Source organism: Diceros bicornis, chromosome 6 (genome assembly GCF_020826845.1).
Source record: "Diceros bicornis minor isolate mBicDic1 chromosome 6, mDicBic1.mat.cur, whole genome shotgun sequence".
In the NCBI taxonomy this organism is placed as follows: Eukaryota; Metazoa; Chordata; class Mammalia; order Perissodactyla; family Rhinocerotidae; genus Diceros; species Diceros bicornis.
Genome location: NC_080745.1, coordinates 37,690,974 through 37,703,239, shown reverse-complemented (window position 1 = coordinate 37,703,239; position 12,266 = coordinate 37,690,974). Strand labels below are relative to the sequence as shown.

At 41.1% G+C, this 12,266-nt stretch overlaps 1 protein-coding gene across 2 annotated transcripts in view; it reads left to right on the top strand.

Annotated features, from left to right (window-relative positions):
* The window catches only part of MYPN (myopalladin), a 68,583-nt gene extending 57,528 nt beyond the window's left edge, over positions 1-11,055 (top strand). For both annotated transcript variants that reach the window (XM_058543344.1, XM_058543345.1), the window contains exons 13-19: positions 32-181; positions 1,122-1,204; positions 2,434-2,560; positions 3,761-3,968; positions 5,520-5,685; positions 7,233-7,366; positions 9,908-11,055. In XM_058543344.1, the coding sequence (XP_058399327.1) occupies positions 32-181; positions 1,122-1,204; positions 2,434-2,560; positions 3,761-3,968; positions 5,520-5,685; positions 7,233-7,366; positions 9,908-10,077 (1,038 nt within the window). In that variant the 3' untranslated portion in view covers positions 10,078-11,055. The remainder of the gene's footprint in view (positions 1-31; positions 182-1,121; positions 1,205-2,433; positions 2,561-3,760; positions 3,969-5,519; positions 5,686-7,232; positions 7,367-9,907) is intronic.
* Positions 11,056-12,266: the final 1,211 nt, after the last annotated feature.

Sequence of the window (12,266 nt, the reverse complement as noted above, 5' to 3'; positions counted from 1 at the left end):
TGTATATTCTCTTGATTATCTTTCATTTCAGGTTTACTGGTTCAAAGATGGGAAGCAGATTTCAAAGAGAAATGGGCACTGCAAAATGAGGCGAGAAGAAGATGGGACATGTTCTCTGCACATTGAATCCACCACCAGTGATGACGACGGCAACTACACCATCATGGCTGCCAACCCCCAGGTGGAGACGCAGGGTTCTACACTGTGCCGCACTCTGAGGAAGGAGCAGTTGATGTCATTGTGAATGAGACCTTGAGAAGTGCGAGTTACTAAGGATTGCTGAGGAAAATGAATGAGAAGCATTGTGATTGTGTGTAACCAGAGCACAATATCACAACCAGTCAGACGCTGGTAAAAGGCCAGTCAGATGCTGATGGATCACTCAACTCTTCAGCCTTTGTCAAAGGGCATTAGTAGCATCTAATCACTATGTCCCAGACCTATTGGGCTAAATCTTGTGTTTATCAACACATTGACTTTCTTGAAGAATTAATAAATCATTCTATCAAAGAATGATTTGCTATTTTTGTTCTTTAGAGAATAAGCAAATTACTTCATAAAGGCTTGTGAATATCCCTCAAACTCATAAGCTTCTTTTTTTTTTTTGGTGGAAATTGGAAAGTCATAATCTTTCACTGTCCTTTTCTGAATGAGATCAAGACTTAAAATTCCCCTAAAAGATATGGCAGAATAAAATGTCTTCCACTCCTATTAAATAAGAAGTACAGAACTATAATTTCCACTCTCACCCATTCTTCCTATTAAAATGTTAGTTTTTAAGATAATCTCCGTTAAGGAAAGTACAAAAATACTTGGCCGTGATCTCTGCATGTAGCTGCAGATAAGTTTAAGTACACAAAAATTCACTTTTTTTACATTTGTGCTCTGTTCATTTCTCAGCTTAAAAATGAAAGTCATCACAATATTCTTAAAAATCCTTCCCCCTGGAATATTAACAGTGATTTAAGGAGTCCTATTATATTGTTTTCATCCCCTCACCCAAAGAAAAACTCATAATAGTTAGCCAAAAGGTTCATCATGTTCCAGTCCAGAAAAATTTATATAAATTGGAAAGATGTGGAATTCTTCTTATTTAATTTCATTCATTTTCTGTTTTTCAGGGGAGAATCAGCTGTTCTGGCCACTTGATGGTACAAGGTTTGCCCATTCGCAGTCGACTAACATCTGCTGGCCAGTCTCACAGGTAAAGACAATAAGAATCTCCCTCTCTAGGCCCTCCCAAGCATCCATCCATCACCATGTGCACCAAAGTATTGAGTCTACAGATTGTTGCTTAAAGTGTAGTCCTCCACCTGCATCATCAGCATCACTTGAGAACTTGTCAAAAATGCCGAATTCCAAGCCCCACCCCCGACCTTCTGAATCAGAAACTTAATTTTAATCAGAATCAGAATTTTAATAAGATCCCCAGGAGAGTCATAAGCACGTTAAATTTGAGAACCACGGGTCTACGGCACACTTTTAATGGTTCAAAATTTGTAACCAGCAGTAGCACCTGTGCACATAGTATATAAATCAGACTCTTTAAATTAAATTACCATCTTTTCTTTAATGAAACAGAAACCATTAATGGTTATGAGTATACAGATCAAATATTTTTCTTGTGGTGGTTGTCTTCAACATAGCAATTGGCTTTCTTCCTCTCTGATTTTACTAATCACTAAGAAGAAAAAGCCTGGCTTTCTCTTGAGTCTTGTGGTGCCACAAAGTCTTAGCAAAGCATTCCATAGTTGCTGACATGGATGAATTAAATTGGACTTACCAAAGGAACAAAAATAGTGACCATGTTTCAGATACAGTATTTTACCAGTGTTGCAACTATACCTTCTTCTTCATTTTTTTTTCTTCTTCAAGAACAGCTGTTACTGTTGGTCAGTCCTAACCAGTTTAAGTTCATGATCATCTTTAATAGTCTGCCATAATTTATTAGCCAGGTTAAATTTTATTACTCAGAGATATAGGGATTGTCACTGCCTTGTTCTGGGTAATAAACAGAACTTTGCTTCTGGCTCGTACTTGAGGTTCAGATTGAATACTGATTTATTTGTTTATTTTAAACTTTTGAACAACTGGTCAAACCCAAGGTAACGGGAGCTGAGCCACTTAACTCAGAATGACTTCAGAGAGAAAGAAGCTAAAGCCTGTTTACTGGATTACAGATCTCACAAAATAATCCTACAGTGTAGGAGATGCTTACCGCTTTGTTTTTTGCATCAGCTCCACATCATTATTTATTATTTATTATTTGTTTATGGTCCAGCAACCTCCTTTCTCTGCCCCTGCAAAAAAAAAATATCTGTTCTCTAGGCAAAAAAAAAAATCTGTTCTCCTATAGCCATGTCTAAATGTCTACCGTCATAAGTTTGTAAATTAATTTCTATGTTTAATGCTTGAATATGCTTGTTGTTATAGAGGAAGGTCCCGAGTGCAAGAAAGAGACAAGGAGCCCCTACAGGAACGCTTTTTCCGACCACATTTCCTGCAGGCTCCTGGGGACATGGTAGCTCACGAGGGGCGCCTCTGTCGGCTGGACTGTAAGGTAGACTCTAGCACCCATCCTGGCTTCCAAATCTGTTCATATTTTATATTGGTTGGTTTGTTTGCACTTTTTTTTTTTATATTTATTTTATGGTTTGTTTGTTTTCAGGGAAAAGAGGACTGGGGAAGGGAGAGGGATCATTTCTTTTTCCACAAGGCTCTTTTGGACCGCTTATTACCAGACAAAACAATTTCACAACATTTTGTGTTTATATCTTAGTAAAAATTACATTGGTATTGTATCAAGTTAACTCTGCAGTTGTAAGAGACAACCAAAGAGGTGATATAATTCAGACATTTTCCATATGGTGCCTGGCAGGTCTTTATTACTATAAAGCCAAAAGTGTGATTTTTGCATCCTTGGAATGAATTGCTGTGAGGTATAGCCTTTGGAAAAATTACAATCATGAAAAAATGGCTCCAAGGCAGTTTATGAAAGCAGAAGCTAGTTTCTCATACTAATCAACATCCATCACCTTTAGCTATTCTACATTTTAATTCTTCGAACAGAAACTAGGTTCAGTTGAGCAGTGTGGATATCTTGCAGTATGAAAAGACACTTAAGTCACCCCTTCTGCCCCAGACAAAGATGTAGAAGGCTATGGAAAATTTAGATGCAAATTAGTAAAGGCTTGAGGTTAAGCGTTTATAGAGTCCACTTCTGTAGGTTGTTCTTGCTCTTCCAATGGCTGCCTAAATAATACTCAGGATTGATTGTTACTTCTTCTACCCTAAACCCTAAAAGATACCCATGCCTGGGTCCCATCCCCAGACGTTCTGATTTACAGTAAGTGGGCATTGGGCTTGTCAAACACTCCTCCTGTGATTGTAGTACACAGCAAGGTTTGAGAACACTGATTTAATGTCTGCCCTTTCTTGGCTACCTCTTGCTTATTAGGTATGTAAGCAATATATCATCTCTGAAAGTGATGCTGAAGGCCTATTTTATCAATCTATTTAGATTTTTAATTCTTATTTATTCTAATATACAATATAATCATGACCTGAATTGGGGTCAAAATACTACACAGTTTAAATTCAGACTCCTCTTGTCCTGATGCCCCTGCAGAGAGGTTTTTTACCACCTCATGTTTTCTCTCACTATCTGTTTGGTGCCAGACAAGGATGAAGAATTCAGCCACTAAATAAATCTGCCTGTCATCAGTCTGTCATTTGCCTCAGCTGTCCTGTTGTTTATTAGGTGAGTGGCTTACCGCCCCCGGAGCTGACGTGGCTGCTCAATGGCCAACCTGTGTTACCAGATGCCTCCCACAAGATGCTGGTCAGGGAGACCGGAGTCCACTCTTTGCTCATTGACCCACTCACTCAACGCGATGCAGGGACCTATACATGCGTTGCTACCAACAAAACCGGACAGAATTCCTTTAGTCTGGAGCTCACTGTAGTAGGTAAGGTTTGCTGCTGGGACCCCTAAACATAACTCCCTCCAAAGTTATTGCCCAAGTATGCAGAGCCTCTGATTCCTTTGCCCCACCAAGTCTAATCTCAGTTTCCCCTTCACTGTAGTAAGGGCCATATTTCCTACATTGCTTTCAAAGACATGTTAGTAAGCCAAAAACATCATATGGTACCTTGTGCATATTAGACATGCAAGATATGGAAGTCATTGTAATAGTTAATAAATTATTCAATTAATTACTTAATTGACTATCACTAAATTCAAGTCACTTGCCCTACAGTTCATCGTTTGTGGAACACACCAGACTCTCCCCCCTGCTCCAAGCTTCCATGCTTTTGCATCAATGGTCCCTCTACCTGGAATGCCCTTCTTTGCCTGGCAACCTCCTACTCATTCTCTAGGCTTAATTCAAATGTCACCACCAAGACACAGTGGATCCACCAGGCACATCCTCCTCTGTTTCCGTAACACTTAGAAAAGGAGAGACTCTTACAGCACTTATGGCCTTATGTGTAATTCTTTACTCCTTTGCCTCCCTGAAGAGACTATGAGCTTCTAAGATCAGAGATTCTGACTTGTTCTTCTGTGTATCTCTGGTGTCTAACTCAGTGTCTGGAACATGGAATGTGCTCAACAAATGTTGAGTAGATAACTAAACAAATGAACATTTACCTTATAAAATGATGTGAATAAAGCACTGTAATGCCTACAAGTCAGGACAACAAGTCATTGTGACCTGGGGGCAGTAGTCCAGCCAGAATTAGATTTCAGAATATACGAATTCTAGTGCTGGGCTTTCTCTCATGTGTGGCCTCTAAAGGAAATCAGGGTGGCTTCAGCATGCTAAGCCTCTCTCAAGGCTAGTGGTTGTTTCCTCTGTATATCTTTTTCTTTTTCTCATTCTTAATTTCTTCTTACCAACAGAGTAGGAAAAGTTCATTCTGCAAGGATACATTGATTGCCAGCTTTTACTTTTTTCCCACTATTTTGCTAAAATATTGACTCTGGAACCCTGAGATATGAGGTGTCTTTGCCTTAATTGGTTCTGGCCAAAAAAAAAAAACAAAAAAAAGCCTGCTTAGGAAGCATAATTCGTGTTTTTTAAAAAAATAGTATACTTTCAACTTTTCTGTAGCTATAAACTTCTTCAAAATAAAAAGTTGAGGGAAAATTAATATATCTTCTACAAAATAAAGTCCTCTAAAAAAGAGAAGGGATATATTCAGTACATAAAATTTACTGCTGAACAATCAAAGAAACTCCTTAAATTCCACACCTACCATTTGCACCCGCTGTGTGCGACCCAGGTCCTTGAGGGTTGTCTCGCATAAGATATGCAGACAGTTTCCTCGTTTCTTTTTTAATCATTTCTGGAGCTTTTATCAAGGCAGTGATCTTCACTTTGTGGCCTGGGAAGTGTTCTGAAGAGGAAGTAAAGTGGATTGGGGCCCACTCTGCTAAATTCCAGAACCATAATGAATTTGAGTCATGAACCCTAAGGCACTTAACTATTCAAACAAGAATGGCCCTTCTCGTTCAGCCAAAGAGGTGAAGAAAGCGCCGGTCATCCTGGAGAAACTGCAGAACAGCGGGGTTCCCGAGGGCCACCCGGTGAGGCTGGAGTGCCGCGTGATAGGCATGCCACCACCCGTGTTCTACTGGAAGAAGGACAACGAGACCATCCCTTTCACCAGAGAGAGGATCAGGTACAGCCCCCACCCACGGTCAAACGGGCTTCCAGGCTCAGTGGGGCTTGTTCGGCCACCAAAACAAGTCTGTAGCCTTTGGAATTTGGCTTCCTTCACTTAGCATGATGCATTTGAGTCTCATCCATGTTATTGTGCGTATCAAGAATTTCTTCCTTTTTGTTGTGGAAGGGTAGTTCATTGTATGAATGTCCCGCAGTTTTAAAACCTTAATTTTTAAGTTTAAAAATGCACGAGGAATTTATGAAGATCCTGCATATTTTTTGTCATGTGTTTTCAGTCATGTTAATACCCAGAAAACCTCTTTGACAGTAAAAAGCTAAAATAAAATAAAGCAAAACAAAACATTAAGGTAGTTATACTCCTTCTCCGTCCATCACTATGTGGTTATTTTTAAATTTTATTTATTTTACTTTTTCCCCCAAAACCCCAGTAGATAGTGGTATGTCATAGCTGCACATCCTTCTAGTTGCTGCATGTGGGACACAGCCCCAGCATGGCCGGACAAGCGGTGCATCTGTGTGCGCCCAGGATCCGAACCCCGGGCCGCCAGCAGTGGAGCGCGCGCACTTAACCGCTAAGCCATGGGGCCGGCCCTATGTGGTTATTTTTAAAGTAACTTTAAGGATCCAGTTTCTTAAAGTGGGTGCCCTGCTTGATTGCCCCTCACCAATCTTATTTCTTTGCCATTTTGGTTTTATGCCACAAGGGGGCAAGCAAACAAAGGCAGCTTGTGTACAAAAATTTCTGCTGAGAATTATTTATTCACAGTAAACTGAATTTGTCCCAGAGGATGTTGTAGCTGTCAGGTTTTACAGAATTTTGACATCTAAGAAGGCTATGTGTATATAGGTCAGGATTTTTCTCTGGTAAAACTTATGCCAGAACAAAAATATTCTTGAGTTAACACTTCAATCTAAATTAATGTAACATGTTGAAACCAGCCTGAAATTCTGGTGTAATTATCCAGGATTGCAATATGCAGCCAAGGTTGAGAACTACTAGAAAACAGAAGGAAAGAGCATGCCAATTTGCTCCTGAACTGTATTAAGCTAAATGCTGACGTACTCAGCTGATTACACTAAGAAATAACCCCCTCCATGCTAACAGTTCATCTAACCCTGGGCTCTCACGTTGGTCTACTTTCCCATAGTTTCCTAACAAAGTTCGTGTTGAAATTTCCAACCTGGTTTGGAAAAGAGATTTTTCTGGACTTTGGTTGTGACAAGTGGAGGTGCCTGTGGTGGGGAGCACAACTCCAAGAGAGTTGGAGAAGTGAGGAGAGCAAGAGCAGGTCTCAGCGTTGGCTGTCGAACCTCATCTCAGTCGCACTAGGTTAATTGCTGCTCTTTTGTGACTTCTTTCCACCTTCAAGCTTGCTCTTGATATTGCTTTAAGCTGAGTCCCCTTTCCTCCCCCTAGGGTCAGGGAGGGTAGGGGGAGCACTGCACTGCTCCATTTGCCCCAAGAGTTTCCCTGAGCCCTACACTCGACAAGGCTGTTTCTATCCCCAGATACGATATGGATATATTCTTTCTTTTCTCCAGTATGCACCAGGACGCAACAGGGTATGTCTGCCTCCTCATCCAGCCAGCCAAGAAATCAGACGCTGGGTGGTACACATTGTCAGCCAAGAACGAAGCCGGCATCGTGTCGTGCACCGCCAGGTTGGATATATATGGTAGGTGTAATGGCATCAGTCGAACATCTGTGTATGACAGGCAACTTAAAAATCTTTTTTTTTAAGCATAGGTGCAATATGTTCCATAAATGAATTGGTTAGGTTATATTTAATGCTTAAGAGATGGATTTTAAAAGTCATTTCATCCTAGTCACCTCAGGGCTTTTGTACACTTTTACTTTTCACTATGAGCTTAAGCTTCTTCCAAAAGAGGGCCTCTAATGCTAGGAATTACAGCTACTTCAGAGCGTACCCGTGCTTGTATCTCTAATCATCCAGCATCTTCATGCCCGCTCCTTGCTGCCATGGGCCACCCGCTGGAACTCCCTCCCCACTGCCTGTCATTTCCCCAGCCAGACCTCCCCACAGCAGAATTTTCCTGGCCCCATTCATTTGTTAATTTATTCCATAAATATTTATTGCCCCAATCCCACAATCAGACTAATAATACAGAGCTGTCCTAATAATAATAATATCAAATGACATTTGTATGGTGACTTGTAATTTACCAAATGGTACCCTTGGATCCTTTCAAACCCATGCGATTATTGTAATTGCTGTTACTCGCATTTAAATGGTGAAGAAACTGAGACTTGGAGAGGTTGTGACTACAGCCAGATGCAAATCTAGGTGTTTGTATTGTTCCTTTGAGCCATGTTTCTAATTTTCAAAAAGATTTAACAATTTAATCTTTATTGATGTGTTTGTGTAATCTACTCCCCTCCTCTATAATTTTGACATTAACTGGTATTTTCGGAGATGTATTTCTTAACCGAAAAGAGTGATTTTTTAAAAAATAATCAGTTAGCTTAATAAGTTTCTAATTCATTACATACTGGTTAATGATTAACCAGAATAACAAATAAGACTAACTCTGTCTAGAACCTGAGGTCCCTGCTATTTATAGGTGCGCACCAGATATCCCTTTTTTTAGTACCATCCAGGAGGGGCTTTGGCTGGCCATTCCCCCAAAGTCTAATATTTGGAGGAAATATACAGCTTTCTGGTTATTTTCCCTTATCCTTGGACTTGAAAAGAAATTCAACTGTGAGGGAAGGTGACTCTAATGTACTTTCCCCTGGAAGGGTCCGGGGAGAGAGAGGCCAGTGATATGTTCCTTAATCTAGGCTAAGTCCCTTAACCATTTCACCCACTTCACCATGTCAGGAGGCAATAGATCTCCAACTAAGAAAGTCAGTACCAACTAATGACCCTTGTCCCAATCCTGCCCTCCCGTGGTGGAGTTCCCAGTTCAGTTTGTCCTGGCTCATCTGTCCCTGGCTTCCGTCCTGATTCCATAGCATAAACAATAGGAGATGCTATTTCCTCAGTTGAGACCTGGGGATGGAGGAAGAGATAGAGGACTTGGGCTAAAATCAAACCCCTACGCCCATCACCACCACTTAATGGGGACAGTGGGCTCCCCTCTCTCATTAAAAGGAGGGCTTTTAATAGTAGCAATTAGGGTAGTTCAGTTAAGATGTCAGAGAGCAGGGAAAGGCTAAGAGAGGAGGGCATGGGGGAGAGATTTGACTAGCTGTTCACGGTGGCCTTACTGAGTGCCTGCTCTTTAATGGAATCGCTATACGTTTTGTCCTCAGTTTTGTAGCTTCGAAATTTGATTTTATCAATTCACTCAGAGGTATTTAGACTCTGAAAAACTGATTCAAAATAGTGAAATCAACAAAAGACAGATTTATCAATGCGAATGCCAAAAGGGTCCATAGCTTTCTAGGACTCAGAGCATCAGTGTTCCCCACCTGGTGCACACTTTTCTCCACATCAAGCTCCCTGGAAACCTAATCAGAAGACTGCCCGGTAATTTCTGAATTGGAGACAACAGCGGAGACTGTGCAGTTTGGTTGGGTATTTTGTTCAGGCCATATTTGAGCCCAAGGATGGTGTCTGCTAAAAACAGGATCTCCTTTGGACAGTGCTTGGTGAACATGGAAACTAATAAATTCTCATCTGTCACTGAACCATAGCTGATTGCGCATCAGTTACTTTTCAGTCTTCTTAATGTGACTTATAAGAACCTGATTAGGATGATGGGCAGGTAATGGCTGATTAGGGTGATTAGAGTGTGGAGTAGGTACTTCTCAGAGGGCTGAACCCATCTTTTGGCTTCCATTTCCACAGGTTTCTTGTCTCCACCTTCGGAGGTCCCCTCCCTTGAGAGCCTACAGCCCTCACTGCATTGCCCCTAGCAGCCCACATGCTGGGTCAGTGAGAGGGAATAATTTTGAGAAATCACACTAGTCACCCACTCTTCCTTTTTATAGTCCCAAATTTTACTAGATTAGAACTGTAGATTTGGAATTAGGGCTTAAGAGATCACCAGCCCAGTTTCCCTATTCCTGACAGGGAGGGAGAGATGTTATTGCTCTCTTCTACAAATGAAGCATTTCAGACTCAGATACATTTCAACACTTTAGCAAGATCCCTCAGAGAGTGTTGGAGTGGGGACAGAATGCTCTCCTGCAGTGTACCTGCTAGACTGTACTCCTTTGATTGTAACACATTATTTGGTCCATTTTCCAGCCCAGTGGCACCAGCAGATCCCCCAGCCCATGTCCGTCCGGCCCAGTGGCAGTCGCTACGGATCTCTCACCAGTAAAGGACTTGACATTTTCTCCGCCTTCTCCTCCATGGAAAGCACAATGGTGTATTCATGCTCTTCTCGGAGTGTAGTGGAGAGTGACGAACTTTAAGAATGTCTGGGTGCCTGCTGTGTAAGGGGGCGGACTGTGGAGGGGGAAGGAGGACAAGCCAGACACGGTGGTTTCCAAGCAACTGGATTTGAGTAAGTTCCCACGCTGCTGGACCTGTGGCAAGGAGTGCTTTGTATAAGTCAGCTGGGGCCTCTTGCAGTCTCTGGCTGGGGGAGAGATGTAGGGCTGTGCCTTTTAAAGATTCCAACAAAAAGTGAGATAAACCAAAGATGTCATGCAGCTGCCATCCACTGCTTTGGAAAAAGCTAGCGTGCTCCCCTGCTCCCTGCTGTGTTAGGGATGTTTAGGCCCTGCTAGGGGCAATTAGGGGCCATAGGCTTGGGCTGAGAGGAGTTAGACAGTAGTGACCTTAGGTATCACTAGCCCAACAAACAATGCAAAGAGGAAAAGATGGAGCAGGGGTCCTGCATCACCTTTCATTGATTATATCCATAGCAATAGTTTTGGTGGATTCATTAAATCAGCTTCAACTTAGCATTAGGAGATGGTGCCATACAACTCACATATGTGGAGAAGCACTTTTGATTCGCTTGTCCCGGGTGTACTCAGCCATGTAATAAGGTGCCAAAATGTGCTTGAGATACAAAAATTTCACTGAAACACTCAGTATTGCACAGTGCACTTATTCTGTAGCCAAAACAGGGCCCCACCAGCCTGTCTGCCCATTTTCTTTTGGATACAGTAGTGAGTAGTTTTTCTTTCTGACTTTATGTATCCCTAGACTCTAGAACTAAAAGATTGTTAATAAACCAGCCATAAAGAAGTCTTCTGAGGGGTCACTGTTAAAACTACTAGCTTCAATTGCCACTTGCAAAACATACACGTGTCATCATCATCTTCCCATAAAATACCGACCCTCCCGCTCCTCCCCTCTCTCCAAAAGTCTGGTGTGCACGAAGCAGTGAGGAAGGAAGAATGCAAACAAGGAGAGGAAGTGATGGGAAAGTATTGTTTTTCTCTTACCCCAGCAAAGCAGTGGTTGTGGAAGAAGAGGTCTTTAATAGTTGTGAACTGCTTTGAGATCGTTAATCAAATTGCATTTTCTACATAGAAAATGTTATGCTGAGAAAGTGGGAGGAATGGGGAACATGCATCTTTATTCTAACCCACCAATTCAAAACTTGCCTCTCAACTTCAGGAAGTTTTAGACTTAAGTTCACTGCGATATCCCCAGTGCCTAGAAGAGTGCTTAGCACAAAGTAGACATCCAATAAATATTTGTTAGATGAATGACTCTTATAGTAGATAGAGAAATCTGCAATTTACACACCAGTCCAAAAATTGCCTGAGGAATGGTCGCCACAGCACCGTTTGCTCCAGATTCACCAGCGAAATGAATTGGAGGTGTCTGTTACCAACTCCCTGTGGCCAAGTCTCTGGTAGTCTCTGAGCCAGGCACTCTCAGCTGGCATCTTACTCAAGTGAAAACGTAGTAATTGCTTAGAAAGGCTTGAAACTTTCTTCACTTCAAGGCAAGGATTTCCAGTATAAAAATAAATTCATTCACTCAAAACATCATTTGTTTGTCTACTCTGTATAAGATGCTATGCTAGAGACTGTGGGTGATACAAAGATATGAATAAGACCATAGTATCTGTCCTCAGTGAGCTTACAATCTAGAAGGGGAGGTAAGATACAAGGCAGGTAGAGAGCTGCTTCTTGGGGCAAAAATCTATTCTTTATCAAATAGAAGTTTCTAGTGCTCTTCATCCTATATTTTTCATGACTCTAAAGTCATCTTATTTTCAATCTTTATTTCTTGATGAAAAAAAATGCCATAGATTACCTCCTTAAGAAATAAAGGTTTCAGTCAATTATTTAACAGAATTATTAGATTTTTTATTTTTTTCACATATGCAGGAACAATAGTAAAAATATATGCAACTGTAACGAAATAGAATGCATTTCATACAGAACACATCCTGTAAAATGTTCTGTTTCCTATTGGCTTTATTATGAAATCTCTTTATGACCAAAGAGCACTTTCTAACTCGAGGATTGCTTCTCCACAGTTGTACACCAGATCTTCTCATTACATCTATTTCTGTAAACTCTAGACTGTTCTTCCACGAAAGGATATTCTTCACCTCTCTCTGTCTTAGCTTTCTGAATATTTTTAATCTGTTGTCTTAGTGTTCAACACAGAACTAGGATAAATAATATATTTG